The sequence below is a fragment of the Mesoplodon densirostris genome, chromosome 14 (assembly GCF_025265405.1).
Source record: "Mesoplodon densirostris isolate mMesDen1 chromosome 14, mMesDen1 primary haplotype, whole genome shotgun sequence".
Classification (NCBI taxonomy): Eukaryota; Metazoa; Chordata; class Mammalia; order Artiodactyla; family Ziphiidae; genus Mesoplodon; species Mesoplodon densirostris.
The window spans coordinates 21,025,237-21,038,445 of NC_082674.1; the positions used below are offsets into that span (position 1 = coordinate 21,025,237).

General features: G+C 47.5%; 1 protein-coding gene across 3 annotated transcripts in view; it reads right to left on the reverse strand.

Moving 5' to 3' along the window:
* OTOF (otoferlin) overlaps positions 1–13,209 on the reverse strand; it is a 90,164-nt gene that overhangs the window by 62,227 nt on the left and 14,728 nt on the right. For all 3 annotated transcript variants that reach the window (XM_060116656.1, XM_060116654.1, XM_060116655.1), the window contains exons 2-3: positions 12,131–12,189; positions 206–294 (exon numbers count right to left, since the gene is read on the reverse strand). In XM_060116656.1, the coding sequence (XP_059972639.1) occupies positions 206–294; positions 12,131–12,189 (148 nt within the window). The remainder of the gene's footprint in view (positions 1–205; positions 295–12,130; positions 12,190–13,209) is intronic.

Consider the following 13,209-nt stretch of genomic DNA (forward strand, 5'->3'; position numbering starts at 1 on the left):
AGAGAGAGTGAACTTGGCCAACAAGGATAGGGAGGGCTGGGAGACTCTGAGGACATGAGGGAGCGGGGGTTTGCGGGGGGGTGGGGGCGGGTCTTTGAAGGTCAATCCAGGCCCCTTTTAAACTCAAAGGAGGGGGCGGCCCAAGGAGCAGGGCAGGTGCCCCGCCCCTCGGGGCCCCGCCTCTCATGCCCCGCCCCTCACTTACTTGTTGCTGAAAACTTTGCTGTAGTTGAAGATCTGAATCTCGAGCATCTCATTGCTGTCGATGCCGCTGGCCACCTGCCACCGGAAGGTCTGGGGAGAGAGGAACAGCTGTGGCCTTGGGTGGAAATGACAGGGAGGGGTGTGGGGAGTGGGAGGGGGACCCCTGGTAAGATAGCCCCTCACATCAGCCCAGTGTTTCACAGGAATTGGAAGACCAGATGGAAACTGGGGGCCGGGGTGGAGCAATAAACCCTTCTGGACTTGACTTTGAATAACTGAAAACAACCAGAAAGCTCTGGGGTCTGCTCAAGATGCCGCTGAGAGATGCTAAACAAGGGGGATTTGACAGAGCAGGAGGAAGGCAGTGACTTTTTAAGTTTCATTTATATAGCCCACCAAATTCAGAATGCACAAGAGGCTAGTAATAAATAATAACAATAGTAATAGTGATAATAGCTGCCGGGGGTCTGAACTTTTCATCATGTGGGTCTGAATGCTTTAGATGCATTAATTCGTTTAGCTTTAGATGCATTAATTCATTTAGTCTTTACAACCACCCAAGAGGCTGGTAACGTGGTCTCCGTTCTAGAGACAGAGGAACTAGCGTTCAGGGAAGTAACAGGACGCTGTTTTTAGTGGCCCAGCAGGTGCTGGACAGGCTTCTGAGGGCCCACCCGGCAAGCGTGCTGCTTCAGAGCAATTCTTCATTCTCCAGTGAGGACTTAGGGGCTGGGGGAGCACCGAGCCAGCCTGGCAGATCACGGCCGAGTGTGGGCAGGGCCTGTCATGGACTTCATGTCCCCTCTCTCTGGGGCTGGCCAAGGCCCAGGGAGGACCCTGACACCTCCACGGTCAGCTGGAGCAGGCAGGTGAGGGAGGAAGAAACAGAGGAGGGAGGGGGGCCTGGGGTGGGGAGGGAGAGGGCTTTGAGAGGGGTGTGGGGGGAGGACTTTGGAGGCCTTGGACACAGAAGGAAGAAGTGGGGGAGGGGAGCCTGGAGGCAGCTTGGCCGCCCACAGGCCCCATTAAGCTGCTCTGTTCCTGCCACCTGGAGGTCTCCAGCTCAGCAAGGGTATGGTTTTCTTAATGAAGTTGCCATTATCGGGCGGAAGGGAAATAAACTAGCGTGCGAAGGGCGAACTCATTAGCCACCATGCACAGGGAGGAGGGTCTGGGGCGGGGGGGCACCAAGGTTTTGGTTTTCTTAGAACTAAGGGGAAAGGGGTGTTTGAGCCACCTGAGGGTCTGGGCATGGGATTTTGGCACTTGAAGGAGGAAAGGAGTAGGAGAAAAAGGAGCTGTGGAAATGGCCCAGTTAGAGGAGGGTGGTGTTGAAGAGTAACATAATTAGGTGAACACAAAGGAACCGGGAAACATGAAGTCCTTTCGAGGAAAAGGGGCCCCGAGAGGGAAGCGGCTTGGGGTCTCTTCTTGCCCATCGCCAGGTCCTGACTTGCCCAGTGGTCGGGGTGCAGTTTACTGGGTCACCAGGGCCGACAGGCTAAGAAGGCCACCGTCGTGGACCAGTTTGCTGAGCAGAGAGGAGGGGAGTCAGCAAGGGCTGGGAGGGGCGCCTGGGGGGGCCCGACTGGGGGTGAGACTCCGGAGGAAGTCCACCCAGGGACGCCCTTTCAGATAGTTTTCAGCTGAGGGAGCACATGTAGCATTTCCAGGAAGAAGCCTCAGTCGAGCCCAGCCAACCACAGAAGCATGAGAAACACGAAAATGTTGATAATTTGTCAGTGAGCTTTGGGGTGGTTTGTTACGCAGCCCTAGGTGACTATCTGTGATAGGCTATCTGTGCCCCTCTGTAGGAGTCAGCCGCACGTCAGGGAGGCCTGTCGTCAGCGGCAGAGTTGGCTCCCTGCCCGGCCCTTGCCTCTCCACATACGAGGCCCCTCCCTTCCCGCCGCCCCCGAACTCCTGGGATAGCTTGCCTGTCCCACTCAGCAGTTCGGAGCCTGAGCAGAGCCGACAGGCCCAGTCTTGTCTCGTTTACTGGGGCCACCCTGCATCCAGCGCGGGGCCTGCCACATTGTAAGTACTCAGCAAATCGGCCTCAAATGGTTGCCTCGACTGCAGTGCTGCTCCTTGCTGGCCTGAGGGCGAGGCCGAGCTAATTCTCCTCTCCACACCTCCTCCTCCTCCTCTGGAAAGCGAGCGTGACGTCACAGTACTGCTTCTTGGGGTTATCGCGAGGCTGGTGAAGCGCTAGCGTGGAACCCGGCGCAAGTAAGGGCCTGATCAACATGGCGCTTTATTACAGTGAATTCTACTGCGTTGCTGTTATTTCCAGGAGCCGGGGCAAGGTCTGGCGTCCTGGGGGATGGACACTGCAGGGATTACAGGGGGCTGCTGGGGACAGAGAGGCTCTCTCCAGCCTGAGGCAGGACCAGCATGATTCTCTTCTTGCAGCCACAGCAGCTGAGGGTTGTGTCTTCTGCCTCTGGAGATGCCCTGAAATCAGTGGCCTAGCGATCGGGCCAAGGGAGCCCGCACATCACCTAGGATCCACCCCGTGTCAGCCTCCAAACATGTCAGGAGACTCAGGTAGTAGCTGAGCCAAAGATAGCTACTCAAGTTGTCATGAGCCAGCAAGCCCCACGCAGGAGCACATGTTTGCTGAGCGCCTCCTGTGTTTGCTGGGCACTTCCTGTGTGCCGGGCTCTGCATGGGGAGGCAGGGGTGTGTCTCGGGAGCTACTCTCTGGGTAGTTCTGAAGACAGACACAGACCTGAAATTGCAGCCTGGGATAGGAACACTGACAGAGTAAGGTGGCAAGCATTAGGGGCAGAGGGAGGGAAGAGGACCTCTGTCTGAAGGGGGGTCTCAGGAGCACCGGGAGTGTGGAGCTGTGACCCAGTTCACCAGCTCTAAGCTTCGCCGTGACCTGGCAGGTGCTGGCCAGGGTGGCGGTGTTCTGCATCCTATCAGCCCCAGCTATCTAAGACTCCACGGAAAGGTTTCCCTGATGCAGGCTGGAGAATGACCTGGGTTATCCTGGGCTTCATCAACTGGGTTTGAAACCATCCTAAATCAGCAAGGCAATGTCCTTAAAGAGACAGCCCTCTAAATCGGGGGTGGGGGGGGATATTTTAGGATGTGTTGCAAAGCTTTAGGGTGCAATGGAAAGAGACTGTCTTGGGAAGTTAAAGACCCAAGACTCAAACTGGGTTTTTTCCTTTGTTCATTCTTTCACTCAGCAATATTTCCCTGAGCCCTGTGCTGGGTGCCAGGCCATTCATGAACCAGACAGGTAAGTTCCTGACCCATGTTGCTCACAGCCCATGTCTTGCAGGTACAAGTGAAGTGGGAAGATGAGCTCTGACCCTCCACCGCCCAGGCTGATGACCTCTCCCTCCTCTGGTCTCAGAAGGCCCATAGTCCATCTTTCCTGTTCTGGGTCCATCTCCCCTCTGGACTGAGCCCCTTGAGGGCAGGACTGAGCCTTGTCCGCTTTGCAAGTGGCCATAGGCTCTGGAATTAGACTAGGGTTCAAACCCTGATGCGCTACTCATTGCCTGGGGTGTTGCCCACCCAGTGCGTTGCAGTGAGTTATGAGGCTTGCATAAGCTCTCAGCCCGTCCTGCTGTGTACCAAGCACTCAGAACCTCGCAGCTGCTCTTATTCCTACAATTGTTATTGTTATTCCGGCCTCTGCTGGGAGGTCTGGTCCACAAGAGCCTGGTTAAGGCCAAACCAAGCTGGCTTGGAGTAGGCTGGGTGTGGCCATGTCCCCACCCCCCAACCAGGGGCCTCTGCTGGCTTCTGGCCTGGCACGAAGGCTGTCTCTCTCCGTCTCTGTCTCTCTCTCTCGTTAGCTTCTCCATAGTTGTAGGTTAAATGCAGGATCTCAGGTTCCAGCCTCTGGGAAAGGAGACACCAGGTCCAGGCTCTGTTTCCACCATTGTTGTTCAGAGCACTGTCTTTCTGTCATGTCCACCCCCCACCGCCTCAGGTTCCTCCGCTGTGCCTGCAGCGGGCCCTCCCATCCTTGTCTGAGTAGAGGAGGGAGAGACATTTGTTTTCATGTCTTTTATTTCATTTTCAGCCATGCAACATTTCTGTGAGGCAGACAGAGCAAGGAGTCTGACCCCATTTTTCAGAAGGGGAATCTGAGGCCTGGAGAGGTTGAGTGGCCAACCCAAGGGCACAGATTTCATTAACACCTCAATGGGGACTGTAGCCCAGGTCTCGTGACTCCCAGGCCAATGTGCTTTGTACCTCACTGAGCTGGTTCCCAAAGGCCCTGGGCACAGTAAGGGTGAGAAAAGAGACTTTCTGGGAAGCTAGGAGACCTCCGGAGGTTTTGTAAGGGGCAGCTGAGGTTTCTTTTCCAAGCTTATTCTGGAACCACTGACAGGCTGGTTCTTTCAGGAGCCAGCTGGGAAAGTTTAGGACTTGTCCACCCGAGGCTGGGGAGACAGATATAAGTATGGGTGCAGTTCCAGGCTGTCTTTGCAGAGTTCCCTGGGCCCTTCCTGAGCAGGAGGCGGGACCATTGCCTCCACTGCTTTGTGGGGTGTACCCTGCTGACCAGTGGCAGCCAGGCTGCAAGCTGCTTCTGAGAAGGAGAAATGGAGACGGGGTGTGGAGAGACCCCAGCAAGGCCTTGCAGGAGTGTCGGGGGTCAGGCCAAGCAGCTTTCTACTGCTGCATCCAGAGGGACCTTAGTATCTAAGGACCCTGGCTTTGCCACTTACAGCTGTCACCTTGGGAAAGATACGTAGTCTCTGAGCCCGAGTTTCATCACTGTAGTTGCTGTGGAGACTGGATGGAAGACGCCTTGCTCAGGACGCAGCATGGTGCTGTGGTGGGAAACTGCTGCCATGATCTTCCCACGGGGCCGCCCAGAGGGCAAGTGACGGGCAAGTCCGTGTCCCGTGGGAGGGCCTGAGCACTGCAGGTCACTTAGCATCCTTGCCCCATTCCACCAAGTGCCCGTGTATGTATAAATTTCCCCGGGTGGGAGCTACATCTCCTCGCCTCACGGCTGCTCTCTAATCCTGGCCTGTGCTTTTGCCCATAACTCCCTGGCCTCCACCCCTTCCTGGTCTCTCTGCACAGACCCGGAGGATCCCTGTGCCCAAGTTCCTGCAGGGATCCTTGTGTACTGTTGCACCTGCCTCTCCCTCTGGGGCATCTCTACCTGGGCCTGGCACACATCAGGTGCTCAGAACGTGGTCCCGTGCTCGGGGCGGCAGGACTGACTCTCCCCCTGCCCCGTGCTGGGCGGCCCTGGGAAGAGGAAGGACCCGGTGATTAACTTGGAATGTCATGTATACCCGTGGCTCAGGTGTCCCAGGGTACAGCTAATGGAAAAGAGTGACAGTGCCCTTATAAGGGGCATCAGGTTGCTCACGGGCTGGAGGTCTGGGTGGACATGTCCCCTGGGATACTTGGTGAGAAGGAGGGAGTCGATGCTGTGCCTGGCTGATTGGGGGCAGACGTCCAGGAGGGCAGGGCTGAGCGATTGAGCCAGGAGGCCTGCATCCTCCCCCAGGCAGGCCCTCCAGCTCGGGGCCCTGACTGAGGAGGTGGTGCGGGGGGGGATGGAACAGGCAGGTTGTGCGGTGGGGCTCATCTGATGCTGAGACACCAGGCTTAGTACTGCAATGGTTCCATTGTCACGACAATCTCTCATTTTGCTCATGGTTTTACAAAGAGACTTCATACCCATCGCCTGCCCCATTTGACAAGTGTGGTAGCTGAGGCTTAGAAACTGAGGCTGAAAGTCATACAGCCAGGAGGCGGAGAAGGCAACAACAGAACTCTCACCGGGGAGGGTACAGCTCGGGGGCTGTGATGCTCAGTGGTGGCCTGAGCCCAGGTGAGAAGGTGGCCTGAGCTCAGGTGAGAAGGTTGAGGCCTTGCTCCCCTGTGCCTACAGCTCTGGTCCTATGGACACAGCTGTACCGTGTGGGATGGGCCCAGAATGAGGAGGAGACAGCAGGTCTCAGTGGCTCCTGGAGGCTGGTCAGCTAAATGCTAGCCTCAAAGGGAACAGGCTGTCATGAGGCTCTTTCCAGCCCAGACAGAGCCAGACGTGAGGGGCGAGGCCCAGGAAAGCTGGGGTAAGCTCTTCTGGTGTAGAGCTGTGGCTTTGTGCCAAGATGGTGACTTAGGACTCTGCTACCTCTCACCCCAAAGTCAACCCTGTAGGAACTACAGAAGCAAGAGGGGAATATGGATTCTAGGAAGTAACGAACAAACATGCAAGCAGGTATGAGAAACCCAGGGGGACCAAAGGCTGTGTGAACTGACATGAGTTGGGGAGTATGGCGGCTGCTCAGCTTGTGGGGGAGGGGTGAGTGGGAGCAGCAGCGGGAGAACAGGTTGGAGGAAATCTTTGCAAGTTCTGCTCTCATCACTCCCTGGCACCACCTTGGGGCAACGGTTGCCTGCTCCTTTACTGATAAAACTGTGACAAAAACCCTACTGGGATGAGGTTTAATAAAAATAGATGCTGATAAACCAGCTGCCTCACACTTTCTCTCATTGAACCCCCAGAGCTAGTTTGTTAAAAATCTCGACTGCTTTCTGTCAACCACGTCTCGCCTTTAAGGCTTCGAGATGAGACCCTGACTCTGTTTCTGCGGTGACTGGGCCCCCCTGGTGTTCACACCCACCCTTCAGCCCCTAGAGGCTGACACAGTAGGCTTTGATGGTTGCTCAGTACTCATTACCAGACAGAGTAGCTGATACCAGGGGAGCTCAAACAGGGCAAAGTAAAGAGACTGGGAGAGTATCTCTCCTATAAAAAAAAAAAAGACAACAGACCGAACTGTATACACCAACTGGAATAGGATCATTAGAATGAATGGACCATAAAACTATGTATCAGCAGTATAAAACAAATTCAAGGCATCATAAGAAAAAAGAACAAATTAGTAAATTAGAAGATCAAGTTGAAGAACTCCCTCAGAAGACAGCAGCAAAGGATTAATCAACAAAAACCAGAAAAGCTAAGAAATGGCAGCTAGAAGTAGTACTGACATCTGATCATAGGAGTTGCAGAGGCAAGAACAATATAAAAGTGAATGTTTGAAAAAAATGATGGAGATAGAATTTTCTATAATAAATGAAAATGAAAGGCCTTAGATTTGAAAGAGCTCACAACATAGTGCAAAAAAGCAAAGATCAGGAAACCCACAATTAGACACATTATAATAAAATGTAAGAATATCAAAGATAAAGGACTTATATTTGAAGTTGTGAAGGAAAGAATTTCGAGCTTAGAATTTTATAACTGATGAAACTCTCATTCAAATTTGAAGAAATAAGAAACACATTCTCAGATTTACAAAGCTTTAGAAGGATTGCTACATAAAAATTCAAATGAAAAATACTTTTGGAGGAGGTACTCAAATAAGAAGAAAAACAATTCCAAGAGATGCTTCAAGAGATATGAGAAATAAAGGTGATTAAGTATCTTGGAAAAGACTATTGTTGTCTTTATAAAGAAAAAAGAAGGCTAGGACAAATAAAGGAAAAAGAGAACACACCTTCATAAGAACCTAGAATTAAAAGTCTAATCTAGTCAATATCAGCATTAGGATGTGGGCTGAGGTGGGGAAATCAAAGAGGCACAAGAGAGTATTAAGGTACTTGTCACGTTAGGAGAAATTATAATTACTTATTTATTTGAGTTCTCAATAGGAGAACATAAACATAAGTATGGAAGGCTGACTACCTACCTTGAAAACAAAAACAGAATACATAGCTTTTCAACTAACAAAAGAAACTCAATCTATCCAACTGAAAGCTGGAAAATAGGAAAAAAAAAAAAAGAAGCAGAAAATACAGTAAATGGAAAATATAAAATAAGATGGTGGTAGAAATAAGTCTTATAATAATAGCAATTACTGTAGAGGTAAATGGGTAAAACTAATCAATTAAAACAGAGAGACTCTCACATTGGGTAAGAAAACAAGACCTAATAATCCATGCCCTAAGAAGACACACTTGATTTTAAAAACGGAATTGTTGAAGATAACATGAAAAAAGACATACCAAGAAATTAAAAGGATCAAAACAGATATACCGGGCAAACGAACCAAAATTGGCTGAGATAGCAATCTTAATATCTGACAAAATGGAAATTAATGCAAAAAACAACATAAGAGACAAAGAAGGATATTAAGTGCCGATTGAGGGAAAAATAAGCAAGATGATATAGCCATAATGGACATAAAGGCAACTAGTAACAGTTTCAAAACACATCAAGCAACAACTGACAGAACTGCAGGGAGAAATATATAAATCAACAATTGTAGCAGTAGATTTTATTTATTACAGTCATTATTGAAACTGATAGATCAAGCAGAGAAAAATAAACAGAACATTTGAAGAATTAAATAATATAAATAATAAGCTTGAGCTTATATAATATCAGGCTTATATTGAGCTACAGATAGAACCCCACACTAAACAAATTCCTTTTAAGCAGAGGGAGCATTTATGACCATGAATTAGGTCATAAGAGAAGTCTCAGTAAATTCCAAAGGATCAATACCATACAGACTCTGTTCTTTGATCATAATGCAATAAAACTAGAAATGAATAAAATAAGGAGCTATAATTTCATACATGTATTTATTTGGAAACTAAATAACATATTATTGTATAACTCTTGGGTTTAAAAGAAAATCGTAAAGGAACGTAAGAAAAGTTTAAACCTGAATAATAGTGAAAACATTATATATAAACATTTGTAGGATACAGTTAAAACTGCACATAGAGCAAAATTTACAGCTTCAAATACATTTATTAAGAAACAAGAAAAGTTAAAAATAATAGGCTTAGCACTCAAGAAGTTAGGAAAAGAGCCATAGAGTAGAATAAAATAAACAGACAGAATGCAAATAATTAAGAAAAGGGCAGAAATCAATGAAATGGAGAGCCACAATAGGGGAGATTAATGAAGCCAAAAGCTGGTTCTTTACAAAGACTAATAAGATAAACAAATCTTTAGCAAGACTGACCAAGAAAAACAGAGAGAAGATACAAATAAATGAAATATGGAATAAAAAGGGGGAAATAACTTTAGGCACAGAAAAGATTTTAAAACAATCTTAAAACAGTATGATCAAATGTGCACTAATAAATATGAAAACCCAGATGAAATGTAAAAATGCCTAGAAAAATGTAAAAATCCAAAATTGGTTCAAGAAGACATACAGAAAGTGAAAAGGGAGTCAAAGAACTCTCCTCCCCAAACTGTCCAGACTTACAAGTTTTTACATTTGATTCTTCCAAAATGTCAAGGTAAATTTCTGTCTTATGCGTATAGTTCCAGAAAATTTTATGTATTATTGAATTATGAAGATTTTATGAACATAGCGGCAAAAATCCTAAATAAAATTATTTGCCAATTGAATCTGTGTATTAAAAATAATACGCTATGGAATATACTAAAGGGATATGTTATAATTGTCTCAATTGGTGCAGAAAAAGTTTTTGATAAAGTTCAACAACCTTTTATAATAAAAACTCTTAGTAAACTAGTAAACAAAGTTACATAGTAAAATCCTATTCCAGCAATTATTTTTGGTGACAAAACTTTAGATGCATTTATTCTCTTTAATATGGAGAATGCAGAAAGGACACCCACCAAAACCATTGCTGTTTAACATAGAACTAGAGATCACAGCCAATACCCTATGGAAAGATAATGAAGTAAGGAGATAGGATTGGAAAGGAAGAGATAAAACATTTCGTTTTGTAGATAATATTATCATATACATAAAAACATAGAATCAATAGATAAACTATTAAAATGAACAAGAGGATCAATATCAAGTTCAGCAAGTTTGCCAGGTAAAAGAGGGACTTAAAAAGGTAAGGAAAGCATTTCTCTATGCCAGCAATAATCAACTAAAAAATGTAATAAGATACCATTCATGATAGTAACAAAACCATAAAGCATCTAGGAAATAATCAAGAATACATGAGACTTCTATGTAGAAAACTTTAAAATTCTAGTAAAGGATGGAATAGATGATTTAATATTGTGAAGAAAATGACATCTTCCTAAGTTAATTTTTAAATTCAATAAAATTCAATCAAAATTCCATTTGGTTTTTGGAAGGACTTAATAAACTTACTTTAAAATTTATCTGGGAGAATAAAGATCCACAAATAGGCCAACTTCAAAAAAAAAAAAGAGTAAAGAACTTGCCTCATCAGATATTAAGACATTTTTAAAAAGCCATATTAATTAACACAGTGTGGTAAAGTTCAAGAACAGACAGATAGACTAAAGGAATAGAATAGAAGACTCAGACATAGACTTTAACATACAATAAATGGAAGAGATGATTGCTTGCTTTGCAAGCTGATGTTAGGAAATATGGTTCCCTTTATAGAGAAAAATAAAACTGGGCCCCTATCAAAAACCACATACAGGATAAAAGATACAACTATAAAATCAGAAAATGTAGGAAAATATATTTGTAACCAAGAAGAGTATATAGACTCCTTCAACAAAACTTGGAAACATGCCAGGATTAAGAATTTCTAGTCAATGAGGGGCACCAGGGACAAAGTTAGTAGATAGATGGTAGACTGGGAGAGGATATTTCAATATCTTAAACCAACAAGGAGTGGGTATCTAGAACATACAAAGAGCTCTTGCAAATCAATAAGAAAAGACAGCTATAACAATAGGAAAAAAGGGCCAAGAATATGGACAGGCAATTTAAAGAAGAGGAACCTTTAAATGTATCTTTAAAACAACAATGAGGTATCATTGTTAGCCTGAGGAGAATCAGAGAGCTGTATAACACCAGGTGTACATGAGGATGTGGAAAACAGGCACTGCTAGTGTCAACCATGACAGTCCTGGGTCAAATTAAGTGTATGCATAGCCTATGAGCTAGCAATTCCTGGCCCTGGTGTATATCCCAGAGAAATACTTACACAAGCCCAAGGGGCATATGCATAAGAATATCCATAGCATCCCTGGTGGTGGGGAGTTGGAGGCAAGCTAGGAGTTCCTCATGGGGGGTGGGTGCACAGGCGAAATGGGTAGGGTGATTAACTCACGCTGGGTTGACCATGACTTTTCTGCTTTTAGCCCTGAAAATCTGTGTCCCAGGAGCCCCCTAAATCTCAGGCAAGTCCCAGGATGGTTGGTCAACCTAATGTGTGTTGGATGTGTCCCATGGAGTACTGTAGAAACAACAGATTAGCATAGCAATGGATGGAATTTAAAAATGGTGCTCACTGAAACAAAAGGAAATATTTAACATGACACCATGCAGGTAAACACAAATTATATGCTTACGAGATAACGATACCAATTTTGTAAGAACACACGGGAAATCAAAAGATACACACGTTCAACACATTAGAATGGTTGTATATGGAGGGAAAGAATACGGAGATAAAAGAGAATGCGTGCATCCATCCATCCCTACCTACACACTGAAAAACAAGAGGGGACCTTGTAGGGACCAATGAGACAACGTGCCATAAACGGAGGCAAAAGATTTTCTCAACCCTCTGAGCCTGAGGTTCGAAAGAACAGAAAAGCTTCCTGCGGAGCCACAGTGGGAGAGGTAGCCCACTAGCTCTTGGAGAGGAAGGGGTGAGGTCGTGTGCGACTGTATTTGTTGGAAGGTGGGTTAGCCTGGCCCTCCATGTGCCCAGGGAGCAGGGAAGCCCCTCCAGGCCTGTTGGATGGGCCCAGCTGGCCCTTCTCTGTGCCAGACACTCTGCACGGGGCTCTCCTCTACAGAGGTCCCTGAGAGGGGTCCTGGGTGGAGGGGACAGGAAGGCTCCCCCCCAGCTCCCACCACTCCTCCTCCCAGGAAGCAAGGAGCTCTGGGCAGGCTGCCCCCCAGGGTGTGGGAGCAGCACACCCCCAGTAGGCGGGGAGTTGCTGGTTCCCCTCTGGGCTTGTGCTACCCCAAGGGCATCCTACCTCTGCGAAGTCAGCCACATCCTCACAGTTCTCCAGGACCCGGGAGTAGAAGGATTGCCCTGGTGGGGAAAAGAGGCAATTATAGTCAGAACTCCCTGGACAGTAAGCTGTTTATTTAATAGCTCCCAAATTCAATTCTTTTATATATGAATGGACAGAGATCTCAAACCATTTAGAAGTGGTAATCAGTGGACAGGGGGAGTGAGAAGATATTGAAAGCAGGGCCTCCCTGGTGGCGCAGTGGTTGAGAGTCCGCCTGCCGATGCAGGGGACACGGGTTCGTGCCCCGATCCCGGAGGATCCCACATGCCGCGGAGCGGCTGGGCCCGCGAGCCATGGCCGCGGGGCCTGTGTGTCCGGAGCCTGTGCTCCGCAACGGGAGAGGCCACAGCGGTGAGAGGCCCGCGTACAGCAAAAAAATTAAAAAAAAAAAAAAAAAAAAAAAAAAAAGATATTGAAAGCAGCATGCTTTGATTTTTTTATTGTATACACTTGAGTTCGACATTTTTCAATGACTGTGCTTCACTTTTGTAATTGAAAAAAGAATGCTTTTAGATCCCCACCAGCCTAAACCAATGGACCATTCACTGAAGGGCTACCTCCAGGTTGAACTCAGTCTCATTCTGAGGGTTAGTTTGGGTTGTCACCAGCAGACAGGCTGGGGACCCAGGAGAGGGGTGCGGGAGTAGAGTGTGCTTTTCTCCCCCTGGAAACACCGGGAGATCTGTCAGGACCAGCGCCTGGCCAGGGAGGCATTGGAGTGAGTCCCCTCTGATGCTCCTTGGTGATGGGGCTCCATCCCCCTGGGAACCACTTCTCTCCTCTGGCCTTGGTGGCCTCACCTGTATAATAAGAGGGTTGGTGCAGGGATATCCAGGGCTTGCCTGGTTTTTAGAATTTAGAAGCAAGTCCTAGTTCAGTATGAAGCTGACAAGGAGGCGGCCAGGGGTTTGATGCCAGAGTCAGGTGGATGGTCTGAGGAAGGGTGTGTGTGAGACTCTGTGTGTGTGTGTGTGTGTGTGTGTGTGTGTGTGTGTGTGTATTTGGAGGATGGGGGCACATGGGGAGGGGTTGCAACC